We start from the raw sequence: 17,487 nt of genomic DNA, 5'->3' as shown, positions 1-17,487 counted from the left end.
TACATAATGTAACACTCTTTACTTTAGCGAAATATTTATTACACTGCAGAGTTCTGACCAAGTGCAGAAAAGTTATAAATTCCGTAACCATAATTCAACATTTTGAAGCTTGACATGATTTTGAGCAGTTTTGGTAGCGTCCCGCTCGCTGTGAATATTTGCAGTATAAATTAGAAAGTGCCAAGTTTTTCATGTTATAAAGGAAGGTGTACAAATATTTGTTTCATAAGGAGACAATAAGTTATCTGTAGGCTCTTTTGAAATTTAGTTTGAATATTTTATTGTTTCGGGTTCTCATGCTCATAGTTCTCTTGAATTTCTCTTTAAATTTAAGTTTTTAAGGTTTGATTTTCTCTTGGCTGGTTTCTGACTTGATATCAGCCTGTTGTGGCCGGCTGTTCAAGAGGAAACCGTTTGCACAAATCAACAAAGCTGAAAATCTAATTGTAATTAAATCTCACATAACAAAGTGAAAATATTAGCAGTCGTTCTGATATAAATAAATATATTTAGGTTTATATGTCATATCTAGTTAAGTAACAATACTGCTTACTTTTCTCTCTAAATAATGTAATTTCTTGTCCATTAAGTACATGTGGAGCTGGATCATAGACAGTAAGTACATTTAATATATTTAACAGTGTAAAAAATGTCTTAGTACAAATAATAAACATCCATTTATTTGGCAGTAGTTAAAAATAGGTTTATTTTTTCTTATGACAGGATTCAAAATGGGATTTTTTACCGTGTACATTCGGATAAGATTGAGTCAGGATTTGAATGAAGCTATGTAATTAAGCTTACGGTAAAACTCTGACGTGTTTTCAACAATCAAATACAATGAACCCTGAGTTACGACGTCACTATCTTCTGGTATTTTGCCTTACGATGTGGAACATGAAGTTTTTCCGGGCCCTCACTCCGGAATTTTTCTCTCCATATGACATCAACAAAAATATCTCTCAAAATTCAAATTTTGCGGTGGTTGTGCTGCATACATCGGCCTCATGAAGATACTAATATGCCGAAATCCTGCCCATAACGCCTGAAAGTAATCTGATGCTGTCTCTCAATTCAGCATTCTTCAAGTTTGGTTAAGGCTTGATCTTGCGTGAGAGAAAAGATATTAAATTTATTGTGCATTTTAGTGTTTTAGTGCATTCATTATTAAAGTAAACACTAAGCGATTATTTCCATTTATTTGACTGTTTTATTTTTGTTACGAAGTAGAACACAATGTTTTTTGTCCCGCCATACGACATCAACAAAGTTACTCTCGAAAATCAAGTTGGGCAGTCGATGTGCTGGATCAGTCGGAATAACGAAGATGTCGATATACTATTCGCCGAAACCCCTCCTCACCGCCTGAAAGACATGATACTCGCTTTCTCAGTTCAACGCTGTTCGTTATAAGTTATAGTGAAAAGGAAGATGGTAACAGATAGGTGAATAAGTTTTAGACGATGACAAAATAACAGTTTAGTAAAATACATACTAAAACTTAGCTTTCAAGTGTGTGCTTAGTATTTTAAATTTATTTAAGTTAAGTTCAACATTTATGTTATAAGTCTGTCTCCAAGGTAAGAACTCCCTACGGTACGTACTGCACATAGTGCGTTGTAATGGTACATTTTATTGCAGGTCATAAAAACAAAATACGTAACTATAGTTACTAGGGTTAATATACTATTTTGTTATTTATTTTTAATATATATACAAACCTTATGGGGAAAAGGTGAGAAGGTATTAAAAATGGTCTTGCATTTGTAATCAAAGAATGGTAGTAGATAAAAGGAAATAGTAGCTGTGACAAATATTTCTAACGTTGTGTGGTGACTACTTATGAGTCAGTGAGAATCCAAGTTGTTGTAATTGCTCATGCTAGGGTTTGAGCTTTTCTGGACTTTTCAATAAAATACCCACAACTTAACAATAATGGGATCGTGTGAGTAGTGACTGCTTTATATCACTTGGATATTAGCCAGAAGGCGAGGAAGATTTCTTCAGTAGAGAACTGATGGACAAATGACATAGACACCAAATCAGCGCGTAGTCCCTTGTAGAAAGTATGGTAACGATAGTAAGACTCGCCTCAAGGATGATGTGACATCTTTAAACTGTTCTGCTCAGAATATTTTGTCAGGGCGAGAGTTGGTTCCACAGACATAATCTACATGTATGTATGCGTGTTCTTGTAGACACGCAGACATAATCTATGTATGAGGTTTCGCTTGTTCTTGTAACATGTAGGAATACACCGTAAGATGCAAACATCTGTGGTGTCTTTCTTGTGAATTATAAAGCTTTCATTTTTAACAATAGTTTGTATAAACTTATGAACAGGGATAAAATTAGATTTGGGAGTTGTCTTTTCTTATCCTATTATTGGTTGAAATGCTAAAAAACTTGTAAAAGAATAATAAGCAATTTTCCAAGTTATTTTGGCTACATGTTTACCGTATCTGTATTTAAGCCTAATATAACAACAGTCATAAACTTTCTGTGTAGACAGGCAGCTTATTTCCCCGATGTCTCCTCTTAAAAATGACATGGATGTTTTGAAATGCATGTTAACGCTGCCTAAAAACCTAAACGGCCAAATTGTGCACGATTAATTTGTTAAGTAAGCTAAGACAACTTGTGGCATTAATGTAAATAAGTAGAGGCAACCTATTGTTCATACCGCTATATAAGCGTAACTTCTCAGGCTTCTCAAGGGCTAGGGGGCGCCTAAACCATTTTTGCATAGCTCATAACTAATCTCAAACTAGAGAGCTATGGCACTGGCAGTGATTATAGAGACGTGTGATTGCCGACTGATTAAGGCTCGATGCCTTCTCATACATAATTCATATTTACCCTCCCTGATTGTCATGCTGTTAGTGTACCCACTACGCTTAATGTCTTCAGTACAGCCTCCCTGCTTTTTCTTCATTTATTGATTTTTTAGTCCACAGCTCTCAGTTGACACGGTTTTGATAGGCCAGATGCTTGATGTAGTGCACCGCAATGGAATAACTGAGCCCAAGTGTGCTAGCCAATAGGCAATAAGTTACAAGTAACGCTCTCAGCAGACAGCGGTGTGACTATTTATTAGCTGGTTGCGTTTCACATTTTTACTCACAATCTGTGCATGTTGTCGAGTCACGGTCATCTGTTTTATTTGCTGTCTTGTCAGCGTGGTATGATTCGATACCTTAAGCTTGCGACTGGCTGATTAACAGCATAGGTGTTGTAGCGTGTTTAGTAAGTGTTAAATCAACTGTAAGTCATTATTACTGATGGCTTGCTAAAGTCTAGCTGGAGATTGTGAAGTGTGACGGAATTAGTATCGGCGTTTTAATAGAGTTACCGACTCTAAAATGAATCTATGCTTGTTACAGAGATGGTAGGCTGCAGGAAGGAGACCAGATACTGGCCATAGACAGTCAACTGCTAGACAGCAACATCTCTCATAAGCAGGCTATCAACATACTTCAACAAGCGAAGGGGCTCGTAGAGATTGTAGTCGCCCGTGGCAGCACTGAGGGGGCAGGTGCGGAGCATCAGCGGGCTGCCAGTACTGTCAGCACTGATATGGCAAGTAGTTTTTTATTTAACTTTCTTATTTTTTGCGCTGTCTGAGGAAGGCTTGACGCTAAATAGGTGTCTAACACTACGTTTCTCTTCTCGATGCGTTCAGAGTTGCTTCCACTCTCAATTATAGAAACGGTAAAATCTGAATGCAGTCGACACCATTTCTTTTCGCTAGATTTATGTGAAGGCATTCGCTGTAGGAGTACTATTCAATATCATAAAAACTCTCACTGCTGATGGATCCGCATCGATAATACTTGCCTAAACTCTCCCCAGTGGAGGTGAAAAAATTTCAGGAAAACTGTCTGCTGCTACTTACTACTGTTTTTTCATGATTTTTTGCCTTTGTATTAACATTTACATGCCAAGGATGGGTCGCTTGTACGAGGATGACGAAATAATTACTTTCTTAGAGCTCGGAAAATGGGACCACTGTGACCAATTGTGTTCGTGACTCAAAAGCGAGTCTACTTTAACAGGTTTTGTTTTGAAAGCTACGTCGCGAATCTTAGAGAGATTTATATCATATCATAGTGCAGATCCGAATCGTTGAAATGGTAGGGTGTGAATTCATTGGCATAGGGCAACTCCTAACCCTTTCGAAAGATGGAAACGCAGTATGTATACCAGCTAAATCAAAGTTTCCACTTTTCACATATCTTGAACAGAGCAACCAAAGTGTTGAAGACGTGATCACATTGGTCAGAATCAAACTCGGAACTAATACTGTTACAATTGTTGCCTATTTTGTTGTGTCGTGCGATGCCATTGGTTGCTCTTCACATCACAATTGAATTGATCGTTTTATGTAGCAATAACATACAGTCAAACTTTACCAGTTTTTCAACGTACCATGTAAAAGTTCAGCAAACATTTGACCTTACACCCATAGTTTCTCTGAACATTTGTAAATAAGGACATACATACATTGTACTCTTCATATGGTTTGATTCCGCAGTATTTGAATAGTATTAAACGGCGCTTCATATCTTTCAGTTTAGTTTTAAGATCATGGATATCATGACTAGTACGAGTGGTAGTACTAGTACGAGTGGTGGTACTAGTACGAGTGGTGGTACTAGTACGAGTGGTAGTACTAGTACGAGTGGTGGTACTAGTACGAGTGGTGGGACTAGGACGAGTGGTAGTACTAGTACGAGTGGTAGTACTAATATGAGTGATAGTACTAGTACGAGTGGTGGTACTAGTACGAGTGGTGGTACTAGTACGAGTGGTAGTACTAGTACGAGTGGTGGTACTAGTACGAGTGGTGGTACTAAGACGAGTGGTAGTACTAGTACGAGTGGTGGTACTAGTACGAGTGGTAGTACTAGTACGAGTGCTAGGAGTAACGAAAAAATGGAAGCCAGTGCATTCTTTAGAATTGAAGTAAAAACTTAACAAACATTACAAGTAAAGCTTTACTGTAATAATAATACTGCTGTAAGCTATAGTAATAGTGGTAACTTGTCTGACTCGCAACTTGCTCAACTTGTTACTCACAGTAGTAACGGAAGGGGCCAAACAAGTGTCAAAGCTCACTCTGCAACACTTTTGTGGCCTTTTTATGGCATCAAGTGACCTAAAATTTTAGGCTAATTAATTTGATCAAATGTTGTGACAACTTATCCATCGTTTTTTTACGTCATCGCCCTGTTTGCACATGCGCTCGTCTACAAAAAAGCCGCCATCTTTGTAGAAAACGATCGTCATTCTCTTGATTAATAGTATTTTTCGGGTTGTTTTGATACTAAAATAAAAAATCTGCTAACAAAATCATTGTTTGCAATAATTAATTGCAGAAGCTTCGTGTTTTTAACGATAAAAGTTGTCCATAAAGATGGCAGACAACGATAGAATGACGTCATGAAAAAATGAAGGATTTGCACCCACATGAAAATTTTTTTTACCAAATATTTAATTGTCTCTGTAAAAATTTATTTGGTAGTGAAAGGGTTAATGTTAGTGGTAACCATTATCGTTATGTTTTATTTTTATTAAGAAAGTTGAGTTAATAAAGGTTCGAGTTTTATTTGTTATAATTAAGTTAGCATGTCACTTCATTCGCGTTTAATCAGAGTTGTGCACGTATAATCCGAACCCCTAGGTTTTGTAAAATTTTTGCGTTCTAGAATCGGCTTATATGCGGGGATATATGGTAGTTTTCGTGTGGAGAAAAGTGTAGGACGTGCAAAAAGCTGTCTGGAATAAGTCCACAGGATGTTGGTGAAGCCAAACTTCTGGTCATAATAATATTCCAACGCATTACTCTCAGTTTGCTATTTCTTTTGGTAAACTAGACCTTTGGTTTAGTGCGAAGGTCTGCTCTGTATCACCCGAGCATAGAAAGTCTGCATTTTATAAACATAAGAAATGTGCAAGATCAACCTATTGCTGCTCTTCTAGTTGAGGGCCGGCCACTCATTTGGGCCGAGAGTGATAAATAAAGCTCTCAGTATCAGGGTTGTGACTCATTAAAAATGCACTGTATCATTGAAGTGCAGTACGCAGTAATTTTGCAGAGCATTAAAACTTTCTAATGCACAGTAGACATCTACTGCCACTGCAAATTGCCTGCTGCGACCTGCTGTGCATTTACTTCCATGCCACCCTGCTTTGTGTAACTAGCATAACAAGAGAGCAGGCAAATAATCACGAGGTTGCGACAAGTAGTTCACCATCAGTCAATAAAAACATGAGATTTTAATTTTTTATTACATTAGTAAATTATTTATTTGTATCCATGTCAACGTGGAATATTTTGTGAATAAAATGTTTACAATTTTTTGATTAAATTATTTACTTGAAACTTCACAAAACGTTCTTTACTAATTTGGTTCACGGTTGAGACGTTTGCCAATGGGTGGCCTTTTCATATTAATTTCTCAGTTGCTCTCACGGTTTGTTGAATGAGGAGTTGTTTACCCATGGCGATCTCTCGGTCAAAGGCATTCTATTCTTCATTTGACTTTTCATGGGTGTGTGGCTGGCTCTCTATTCTTCGCTGTCGAGACGCACTAGTTGATACTCCTTGATGCTTTTCAACTATAGTACCATGAAGGAGTTGCTAATTAAGGCTCTACAGGTCGAGTGGATATTACATTGTGAAAACAGTATCAGCGCTGAAAATTATGATGTGAAAATCGACATCATTAGAGAGGCTACTAATAGTTGACGCAGACTATGTCAGCAGTATTGGTAATCCTCTGGCACATATTCTATTAGGCCATTATGGTCTCAGGAGTCAATTCTCTCATTGCAAGGTGATAATGAATTAGACCAGAGAGAGATCATAGTGGACATCATAGTGGACATCATTGGCTAAACTGAGTTTTCTGGGATATGTGATATGTGATACGCACTCTTGTAATCCAACTACTTGGAAGCTAGGTTTGGTTTTGCTTCTTTATCCGATGACTTTGTTTTATGTTACAACATTGAGATATTTTCATGAGGTTTTATGAATGGCTTGGCATCAATAAAGTTCTCTATCATAGAAATGCATGTTTAGGGTAAACGAAACTACAAGATTATTAACATATGCTAGTAGAAACTGGTTCTGCTAGCTGGGAGCGCTGGGAATGCAGGGCATCGATGGCATCGATACAGCAATATCTAAACTCGATACAGACTCGATAAAGACTAGACTGTAATTATCGATACAGCAATATCTACATACGGTATCTAGATATCGCTAGGTATCTTTTGGCAAAGGACTCGAACAGCAGACCAACTACCACTACTTTTTGCTGTTACTTAGCCATTCATGAACCATTCAAATAATATTTTATACAATTAGATGTTGCATAAACAACATACTAATTATTGATGTCAGTTTGCTAGCCTTACACTCCTAAGTCTACGCGATGCATAATCATGCGCTTAAAAAATAGTTTCGATTATTTTCTCTTACTAAAACTTACTATTTTCAATCGCTGTTAAAATCACTTAAATAATAGGAACTCTTTATATAAAATAATAGGAACTCTTTATACAAAATAATAGGAACTCTTTATATAAAATAATCAGTTAACATTAATCATAATCAGTTCACATTTGGGCTGTGTTGGACTGAATAGGGTTTACATGTTTTTACATCACTTGGTGGTAGGTGGAAATAAAGGCTACTCTCTGATTCTCTACGCGCACCTCTCTGGAGACCTGTGAAAATGATGACCACATGTAAATGTACACGATTAACAATTATTGAAGCTTATGCATATCCATAAACTCTTAGAGTTGTCCTCCCTCCGCTGCTTTCAACATTCATCACTTGGTACCGTAATTCCTTCATCGAGTAGAAGCATACCTAATAACGACTGTTGTAACATTTAACAAACGTGTTTGTTATATAGAAAGTGGTCTGTTATTTTAGCCTACAAACACTAAATATTTACGAAAACATCAAGTCACACTTTGGCATACGGTTTACCAATAAGGTCTTTACGACTCGATGCTTATGTACCATCCTGTACATGGATCATCGTCGAAACTGCTGTAAATTTGTTACAGTTGTGATATAAATCTGGTTGGAGTCGTAACGTCAGACGCGGAATCTATGGTACGCTCATGAGTATCTCCAACCTTGACATTGTCTGTAACAATGACTCATGATATTACAGCTTACAAGTGACTGGGTGGCAGTCGAAGTCATAGACCTAGTAAATGATGGCACAGGTCTCGGTTTTGGAATTATCGGTGGCAAAAGTACAGGAGTAGTGGTAAAGACCATTCTACCCGGAGGTGTAGCTGACAAGGTAAGTGAAAGCTTGTAGTTGGTCAGGATATATCTATCTAAATATGCTGTTAAGGGGTTAGTAAGGTATCTAAGGCTGAAGACACTGGTTATTTCACTAAAGGCTTGTTATTACTACCCTAGAACACTTATACTTCGCTAGTATTTAGTTTTGTGAGTAGCATACAGAGTAAAATTTCGCAGCAACTTAATTTTGCAGCTCTGATGAGTGCGAAAATATAGTGATGTGAAAATAAATGCAGTGGAACAAACATAGTTAGATTCCTCAGGTTCAGTTCACCGATAAAATGAAATAAAATTTCCAACTAGTTTGTAATTGTGAACCGCAGGTAGAATGGTGTGGGCAAGGTCGATAATGCAATTTGATCGCTTGCTGCCATTTGTTTTTTAGACTATCAACAGGCCCGTATTCCCTGGGGCGGCTGGCCGGCTGAGCCGCCCCAACTTTTTGGGAATTTTTTACGGCTAAGTACAGTCAAACTCGGATAACTCGCCCTCGGATAAAATGTAACATTTCATCTCAAACACAAAGTTAACTCGAACGGATTTGTTTGGTCAGTTCCAACGCAATGATAAATTGCTTCAGATAACTCGACCTCAACATCATTTATTCGAAAAGTTATTTGCCCAACGGCCATGGACACGGTTTTTATCGCTGTGGAATATCACTTCATTCGAAGCCATAGAGACAAACATCAACTTTTAGTAGTTCTTAGGCGTCATTATTATCATCATCAGCGGCAAAATATTCTTGTTAACGACTTTTATAAAGGTTTACAAAAGATCAAGTTTTACCAAACACCCGCTTGGCCATGTCCCATCAAAAGCGTAAAACCTCCGAATGAACTTAAAATAAAATCTGCAAAATTGATCTTTGTTAAAACGTTCAAAAGAAAAAGATGTCTTTTTTCTGAGCGTTTTAACTGCGGTCAAGTTTTGCCTATTTTAATTTAAAAAGTCTCGTCAGTCACATCACCTAAAACAAAACAAATCTCAAAAAATAGAAAAATGTTGATACTTTCCGATAAAATGTTTTAAAACTTCACATGAGAGGCCCGGCTGAGGCCCTACATGAGAGAAACCTGTTAGGGGCTTACACCGCCTCCCTCCCCCCCTCCACACCCTAGGTGTTCATAACTAGTCGCCTAACATTAGCCGCCCCAACTTGCAACCAGTCAATACAGGGCTGACTATCAATGAACAAAGCTATTTAATTTCGCGTTTTTGCTCGTTCGTTATGATAGTTTAGTTTCGCACATGAAATTTTCGCGAAAGTTAGATGAGGCAAATACATAAGTGTCCTAGGGTATAGCGATGTCTGTCGCGGTGTTTATTAGACAATACTGATATGATCATCTATAATAACAATGTTCACACTATTACAAACCCCTCAGCAGCGAATAGTCCATAGTATATCGTTGACATTATACAATGCGGTCACAGAAGCGATGAAATACTAGTCCCGCTGCAACTGTCATGAAAAATATATATATCGAGAAATCCACAATGGCCAATCATCATCGCCGAAGCGGTGCACATTGCATTGGCTGTCGTAGATGCTTGGCGAACTATCGGGAAAGTTTGACAGTTGCACACTTCTCCGAAGTATCTGCGTTGCCTCGACGATGCCGTCAGCTACAGTGCACATAGTCGACGAATAATTACTGAGAGGACAACTCCGACATACGACGATGTAGTGTGAACCAGCCTTAAAGGTCGACTTGCAACAAAATTCACATCACAGTTATTTTATATTAAACGGTTCACCATGTCTTACTGTCCTAAGTTGTAAGTTTCAAATATGTGGAAATGTGATTACAAGCTCTTAAAAGCTCAAAAATGCACAGTTAAAAAAGGCTATTATAGGTTGGAATCCCTTATTTTGATGACGGATTCAACTGGATGTTATCACATGAATTAAAAGGCCGATAAATGACTCAGTATAAAACATCTCGTAACACTAGTTTATGACAAACACCGGAAAGCCCTTATCAAATATAGATGCTCGCAACTTTACAATTTCGTTTCAGTTTGGTCTAATCATCTAGTCATAATCTGATCACGTGATCCATATTTTCCGCCAAATGGCACAAACAATTTCTGCAGCATCTTTTACTATCACAAGTGACCAACAGGCTCGTCACGTTTATTAGAGGGTAATATGCACCCCCTCAAGCTAAGGTTGAAAAATTAAACTGATTTTCAGGCTAGGTTTTAAGATATCAGTGCTCAAAGTGACAGCATTACAACGCTAATGGAATAGACGCGTAAGGAAAATTATAGACATGGTTTTATTGAATGCGCAAAGTTTATTTGTGAAAATATTTTGACGATTGAGGCTGCATGAAAGCGTAAACAGAAGCATGCCGTGTTCAACTACGTCACAGTTGAGCCGTTTTGAGAGGGATTCCAACCGACGACCGTTTTTATGATGGCTGCGATTAACTGTTGTTTTTGAGCTTTTAAGAGCTTGTAATCATATTTCAACGTATTTTGCACCTACAACATAGCAGAGTAAGACATGGTGAACCTTTTGATACAAAATAACTTTACTGTAAATTTTGTTGCAATTCAACCTTTATGATCGATCCCTATGTACTCTGATCAGCCATTGGAATTGTCTGCCTAGTGATTACATGCCCATATATGTGACCATTGTAGGATGGACGGCTGCAGAGCAATGACCATCTGTTGAGGATTGGAGATGTGAATGTGAGAGGTGAGTGAATGAGGCTAATTGTTACAAGTAATATTTTTAGTAAAATAGAAATAAATGGACTCATTAAAAATTACAACTACAACTACAATTACATTAATGCATATCAGTTGAATTCGATAAAGGAAGCATTTGATGTCGGCCACGTAGCTTTGAATCTTTACTATACCTAATAAGACCTGTGTCCGTCTGTCTGAAACCGCACTAAGAGCTTTAAAAAAAAAGAATGCACCTCACGGGAATTGAACCTAGATATTCTTAGCCAAGGGCCCTACCATCTGTGCCATTCGACTACCTTTTTACATCTAAGAATATTTGGGCACATACTTATTACACACGATGGTTTCACGGAACTGTCAACATACTAGTAATAATAATGTTGCATCAGGCTATTTATGTAGAGTGCGTAATATCTATGTTTATCAAACTATTTATGTAGAGTGCGTAATATCTATGGTTATCAAATTTAGTCTGCATATTTAGATTAAAAAAAAGAAAATGGCTATAATAAGCTCAAGTAAAGTGTACAAGTTTGATATGTCCATGATTTTGCATAGCTGCATGCTCTGTGTTGATTCATGAAACACGTGTGACTACAGCAGATGGTAAAATGCAAGATTTATAGATTCACGCATACACTGTATGTCAGCAACCGTATGTCAGCAACCGTATGTCAGCAACCGTATGTCAGCAACGGTATGTCAGCAACGGTATGGCAGAAATGGTATGTCAGCAACCGTATGTCAGCAACCGTATGTCAGCAACCGTATGTCAGCTACTGTAGACTCAGAAAGAAAACTATGTACATTTATAACATGATTCCAACATTCAGGCAGCATTCATGCGGTACTATTAACACCTTAGACAGGCTGGAAATCCATTGCTCTTTTCCCTATCTCCTTCAAAATTAAATGTCAACATTTCATCAATACCTTCCGTTAAAACTTGATGTGATTTTTCGCTGCAGCTAATGAATCGAATGCCACTCCATTTCTCCTTTGTTGATCCTTTCTTCCTCTAATAGCTTACGGCTGTTGGAAATTGATTTTTGTGACCGAATTCAACACTGTTCTAGATTGCTAAACATAGAATTTGCGCTGATCCTTGATAACTTGTGGTGTTGAGTTGATTAATAAGACAAACAGGAACATTCGCTGCTGCTCCAAGCTTCATAGGAGTTGTTATTCCTTTGAAGCAGTACACGCAGGTTTTTCTATGAAGTCAGAGATGGCCGTTTCGAATCCAAATTTTTACCTAAGGTATGACTGTTAAGATAAAACAAGTTCGGTGGAAAGTCTACCACTAGACATATTGTTATGTTGTGAACTAGGTTCTGGTTATCTACGTACTGCCAGTGTTGCAGTGGTTTTTGATGTCCGCCACTTTCAACTATATACCATGTATTAGCCACATATACAATGTATATGTAAATATAAGTGTGTATTTATATGTATGTACGAGTATGTACATATAATCTGTATGTATCCATACATATACATGTATGTGCATATGCGTGTGTATATATCTCAATATATGTACATGTATGTATATACATATATATCTGTGTACATGTATATGTTTTCATATATAGATATACATGTGTTTATATACATACATACATACATACATACATACATACATACATACATACAGAAAATGCTCCTATAACATATATCTCCTAAATGTAAATTCCACATAATGTGAAAAAAAAGTGAAGCTTTTGCTTCGTACTACATAAAAAAATTCCATACAACGCAACATAAAGTGTCAAATCGTATCAAGTTCTCAAATTTGATTTGAATAACGATAATCTTATAGTTAGCCTTACAACATCGCTTTCTTTCTCTCACCGCACTTGTGAGACAAAATGACGAATGTATAGTGTTATCTCTATCATATATACAAGTTCCATGACATTATAGTTCGCCATGATACATCGTCAGGTGTGTCGACGAAACAAAGAGAATAAGTAGCTGCACGATTGCTCATAAATACTTTAAAGGCGATCGATCGATTGGAGCAGGTGTTACACCGGCGGTCTAACAATCTGAATGTCATGAGTTGGAGTATCATTAAAAAATATTTGTTATCACAACCTCACTCCCCAGCGACAGATACTCGATGGACAGGTACACAACCCTCTTATTATAGTAAAAATATATTTTTGTTTTACTTCATTTCAGGCGTATCAAATATCTGTTTTTAGTTTTTTTTTGCAGATTGGACTTTGCGGTCTAGAAAAAAGAAACAAATCATTGTTGAAAGTTTTATGTATAACTTGCTGTAAAATTACCGCAATCATAAACCATAAAATGAGTGAAAGTTGTAAGAAAAAGGAGAAAAGTTGTCGATGCAAATCAATAATTGTGCAGTTACGGTACAGCCAATGATTTAAAAAGTCAAGTCTAGTTTTTCTTTTTTGTATGGCCAAAAGAGTGAGTTTGGAAAGATCTGGAACGGATTAGGCAGTTTATATGTATTTTACTGTTCGTATAACGTAAAATCCCTATAACGTAAACGTTCCTGGAATGGATTTATATTTGTGTTGCAGGAGCGTCTATTGTATACTAGTGCATTGTATGTAGTTACAAGTATTTGACATCAAAAAGCAATTTGCTACCACCTTAAAACTTCAGTTTACTAACTTATGTTTTACTAATTACTAACTTATGTTTTACTAATTACTAACTTCGGTTTTACTAATCACTAACCTAGGTTTTACTAATCACTAACTTAGGTTTTACTAATCACTAACTTAGGTTTTACTAATCACTAACTTAGGTTTTACTAATCACTAACCTAGGTTTTACTAATCACTAACTTAGGTTTTACTAATCACTAACCTAGGTTTGACTAATCACTAACCTAGGTTTGACTAATCACTAACTGAGGTTTTACTAATCACTAGCTTAGGTTTTACTAATCACTAACTTAGGTTTTACTAATCACTAGCTTAGGTTTTACTAATCACTAACTTAGGTTTTACTAATCACTAACTTAGGTTTTACTAATCACTAACTTCGGTTTTACTAATCACTAACTTAGGTTTTACTAATCACTAACTTATGTTTTACTAATCACTAACTTAGGTTTTACTAATCACTAACTTAGGTTTTACTAATCACTAACTTCGGTTTTACTAATCACTAACTTAGGTTTTACTAATCACTAACTTATGTTTTACTAATCACTAACTTAGGTTTTACTAATCACTAACTTAGGTTTTACTAATCACTAGCTTAGGTTTTACTAATCACTAACTTAGGTTTTACTAATCACTAACTTAGGTTTTACTAATCACTAACTTAGGTTTTACTAATCACTAACTTAGGTTTTACTAATCACTAACTTCGGTTTTACTAATCACTAACTTAGGTTTTACTAATCACTAACTTATGTTTTACTAATCACTAACTTAGGTTTTACTAATCACTAACTTAGGTTTTACTAATCACTAGCTTAGGTTTTACTAATCACTAACTTAGGTTTTACTAATCACTAACTTAGGTTTTACTAATCACTAACTTAGGTTTTACTAATCACTAACTTATGTTTTACTAATCACTAACTTATGTTTTACTAATCACTAACTTAGGTTTTACTAATCACTAACTTAGGTTTTACTAATCACTAGCTTAGGTTTTACTAATCACTAACTTAGATTTTACTAATCACTAGCTTAGGTTTTACTAATCACTAACTTAGGTTTTACTAATCACTAACTTAGATTTTACTAATCACTAGCTTAGGTGTTGCCTATGACTAAGTTATGTTTTAAAGTCTAATATAGCCTCAGCGTATGGTGTGCGAAAGCTAAAAAGGCCTGTTTGAAGCCTGTAATAGTTTAGTTCCAGTTTGCTTCATCTTATTAGTTGCAGAGTCTATTTTATTCATATTAAATGATTCTACACAACTAAATAATTTTTTTGCGGAAACATTTTTAATGCTAATTTCTGCATCAGATATGGACCGAGGGGTATGCCATCCGGAACCATATATGGACCGAGGGGCATCCCATCCCGAACCATATGTGGACCAACGGGTATCCCATCCGGAACCATATATGGACCGAGAGGTATCCCATCGTGAACCATATATGGACCGAGGGGTATCCCATCGTGAACCATATATAAATCAAGTGGTATCCCATCCTGAAAATGTTAGCACGAACCACTGGTAAAAAGCCTTGCTGTAAAATCTACAGTAATTGTCCATCCAAGCTGAATATTCTTTTAAACGCCACTCTGACTCGAAAGCTGGATCTTGTGGAACCTTACATAGCCTGTCAATTTTGAAGCATTTTGGTATGCGTGTCATATAAAGAAACAGTAGTCTAATTGCAGCTTGTAGCTGACCTTCAATTACCGTTTGCTGCCAACTCCCTAGGGAAAACTGCTTCAATCTAGTCTCAATGCGCCTGAAGCTAGGTAGTAGATATCTTGTTCTAGGTTGTTTACAGTTGTAGTGTAATCAGATTAATAGAATAGTTATATAATATTAATATAAAAGTTATATAATAGTAACATAAAATAATATTAATAGAATAGTAATATAATAGTAACATAAAATAATATTAATAGAATAGTAATATAATAGTAATAGAGTATAATGTTAATAGTAGTAAAATAATTTTGTGTTAATATAGTAGTAATGATATGGCATCAGACGCTGAGTACAAATTGTTCATGTTGAACTTGGTTGAAGAAGTCTCCACATCTCCAAGTGTTGAGACTGTTTATAAGGCGGACTGTAGAGTGAATAGTGTCTTCGCTAAGAGGTGATCTGTGATGAGCTGTCTGGTCTGCTGCAGGTATGGGTAGCGAGAATGTGGCCACAGTGCTGCGGCAGTCAGGAGCTTGTGTTCGGCTCATCGTTGCTCGGCCAGCTAAGGACTCGTCAGCTCCTGTTGACAGCAAAGCTGTCGTTGTGCCAACAGATGGACTAGATGAGTACCTTGAGACTCTTTTCTACCGTCTGATGGAGATGCAGACTCTAGAGAGCGAACCTGAGGTAAGTTTCTCACGCGTTTCTGAACAGAGAGTTTTGATTTGAGATTCAAGATTGGAAATGTGCGGGCAGGCAAAGCGTTTGTGGGTAGTGCGAAAAATAGGTCTTCGTCATCTTGCCCAGTTACTGGTGTAGCTTGTGAGTCTTGAAAGGCCTGTCATTGCCTATGGTTTTCTGTTACACCTTGTCACCTCCTATCACACCTTTTCACCTTCTGTTACACCTTGTCGCCACCTGCTACACCTTGTCACCTCCTGTGAGATCTTGTCACCTCCTGTTACACCTTGTCACCTTCTGTAACACCCTGTCACCTCCTGGATGTGTTATTTGCATAATCTAAATTATATCGTATTTGATGTTCTTGAGAATGTTCTGCCTATTTCCTAATTTGGTTCTAGAGCAAGCCACTTATTAAGATTCCTCGCACCTGCATTGCCTTTTACCTCCCTGAAACACCTGTTGCCCTCTTCCACTCACGATTACTTTTTACTTTCCATAATAGTTGGACCTTAAACTCGCTTTCACACATCAGTTAAGGTTTGCATGGCTCTAAGATACCTCGTGGCAATATCATTCATCCAAGGTCAATAGATAAACATTCATATTGATCACATGCACAGCTCTTTTCTCTAGAGATTACAAATCTAACCGTTTCACCAATTCTACTTGACGTTTATCTGCAAAATACAGAGTCGTTAATGGTAATTATTGGTTTTAAAAGCAAAACAACTTGAAGTGAATTCTAAGCATGGCTGAATCCTTGCTATTTGAGAAAAGAAAACCAAATGATTTGTCCGTGTTGTGACCTTCCTGATCTGAAATTTATTGAACTTGTTGCATGACGTCGTGCGATAATCGGTTTTTAATTTTTTTATTTTATGTTACTTATGCATGTCATAATTGCTTGTACGTATAACTTTTTATTGGCTTTTTTAAACTTTTTTTCTAACTTTTTTTATGTAATTATCAACAGACTGATGGTTTTCGTTCCATCACAAAAAAATGAAAATTCAGAAATCAAGCATTATTGACTGACTGCATTGAACAAAAGCGTTGTAAAGAGTTTAAAATTATAAAAGTGTTTTTAAATTGTTCGCTAGATGCGTAAACAATAAATTCATGTTACTGTTTACCCACTGAATTGTTGGTTTAGGACGAGGGAGTGCCAGAGGTGGAGCATTTCGGCACCGAATTGGTAAAGGATGCACAAGGATTGGGCATCACTATAGCTGGCTATGTAGGAGAATCACCTCAGGATGAACTTTCTGGCATATTCGTAAAGAGTGTGACGCCTAACAGCGCTGCAGCCATCAACGGCAAGATACGAGTAAATGACCAGATCATAGAGGTAACTGCAGGGTCTGCTTTAGTCTGGCAAATTGCTCCCTCTGACAAATCACCTCCCGATTAGTCTGTTGTGCCTTCCCCAAAT

The 17,487-nt window shown here is 36.9% G+C and overlaps 1 protein-coding gene across 4 annotated transcripts in view; it reads left to right on the top strand.

The window, feature by feature from the left end:
• LOC137394686 (multiple PDZ domain protein-like) overlaps positions 1-17,487 on the top strand; it is a 79,137-nt gene that overhangs the window by 20,733 nt on the left and 40,917 nt on the right. For all 4 annotated transcript variants that reach the window (XM_068081471.1, XM_068081463.1, XM_068081456.1 and 1 more), the window contains exons 6-10: positions 3,384-3,579; positions 8,199-8,333; positions 10,994-11,051; positions 15,859-16,058; positions 17,209-17,403. In XM_068081471.1, coding sequence (XP_067937572.1) covers positions 3,384-3,579; positions 8,199-8,333; positions 10,994-11,051; positions 15,859-16,058; positions 17,209-17,403 — 784 coding nt within the window. The remainder of the gene's footprint in view (positions 1-3,383; positions 3,580-8,198; positions 8,334-10,993; positions 11,052-15,858; positions 16,059-17,208; positions 17,404-17,487) is intronic.

This window comes from Watersipora subatra, chromosome 1, assembly GCF_963576615.1.
Source record: "Watersipora subatra chromosome 1, tzWatSuba1.1, whole genome shotgun sequence".
NCBI lineage: Eukaryota > Metazoa > Bryozoa > Gymnolaemata > Cheilostomatida > Watersiporidae > Watersipora > Watersipora subatra.
The sequence above is the reverse complement of the archived record's forward strand: the minus strand, read 5'-3'. Positions and strand labels throughout refer to the sequence as shown.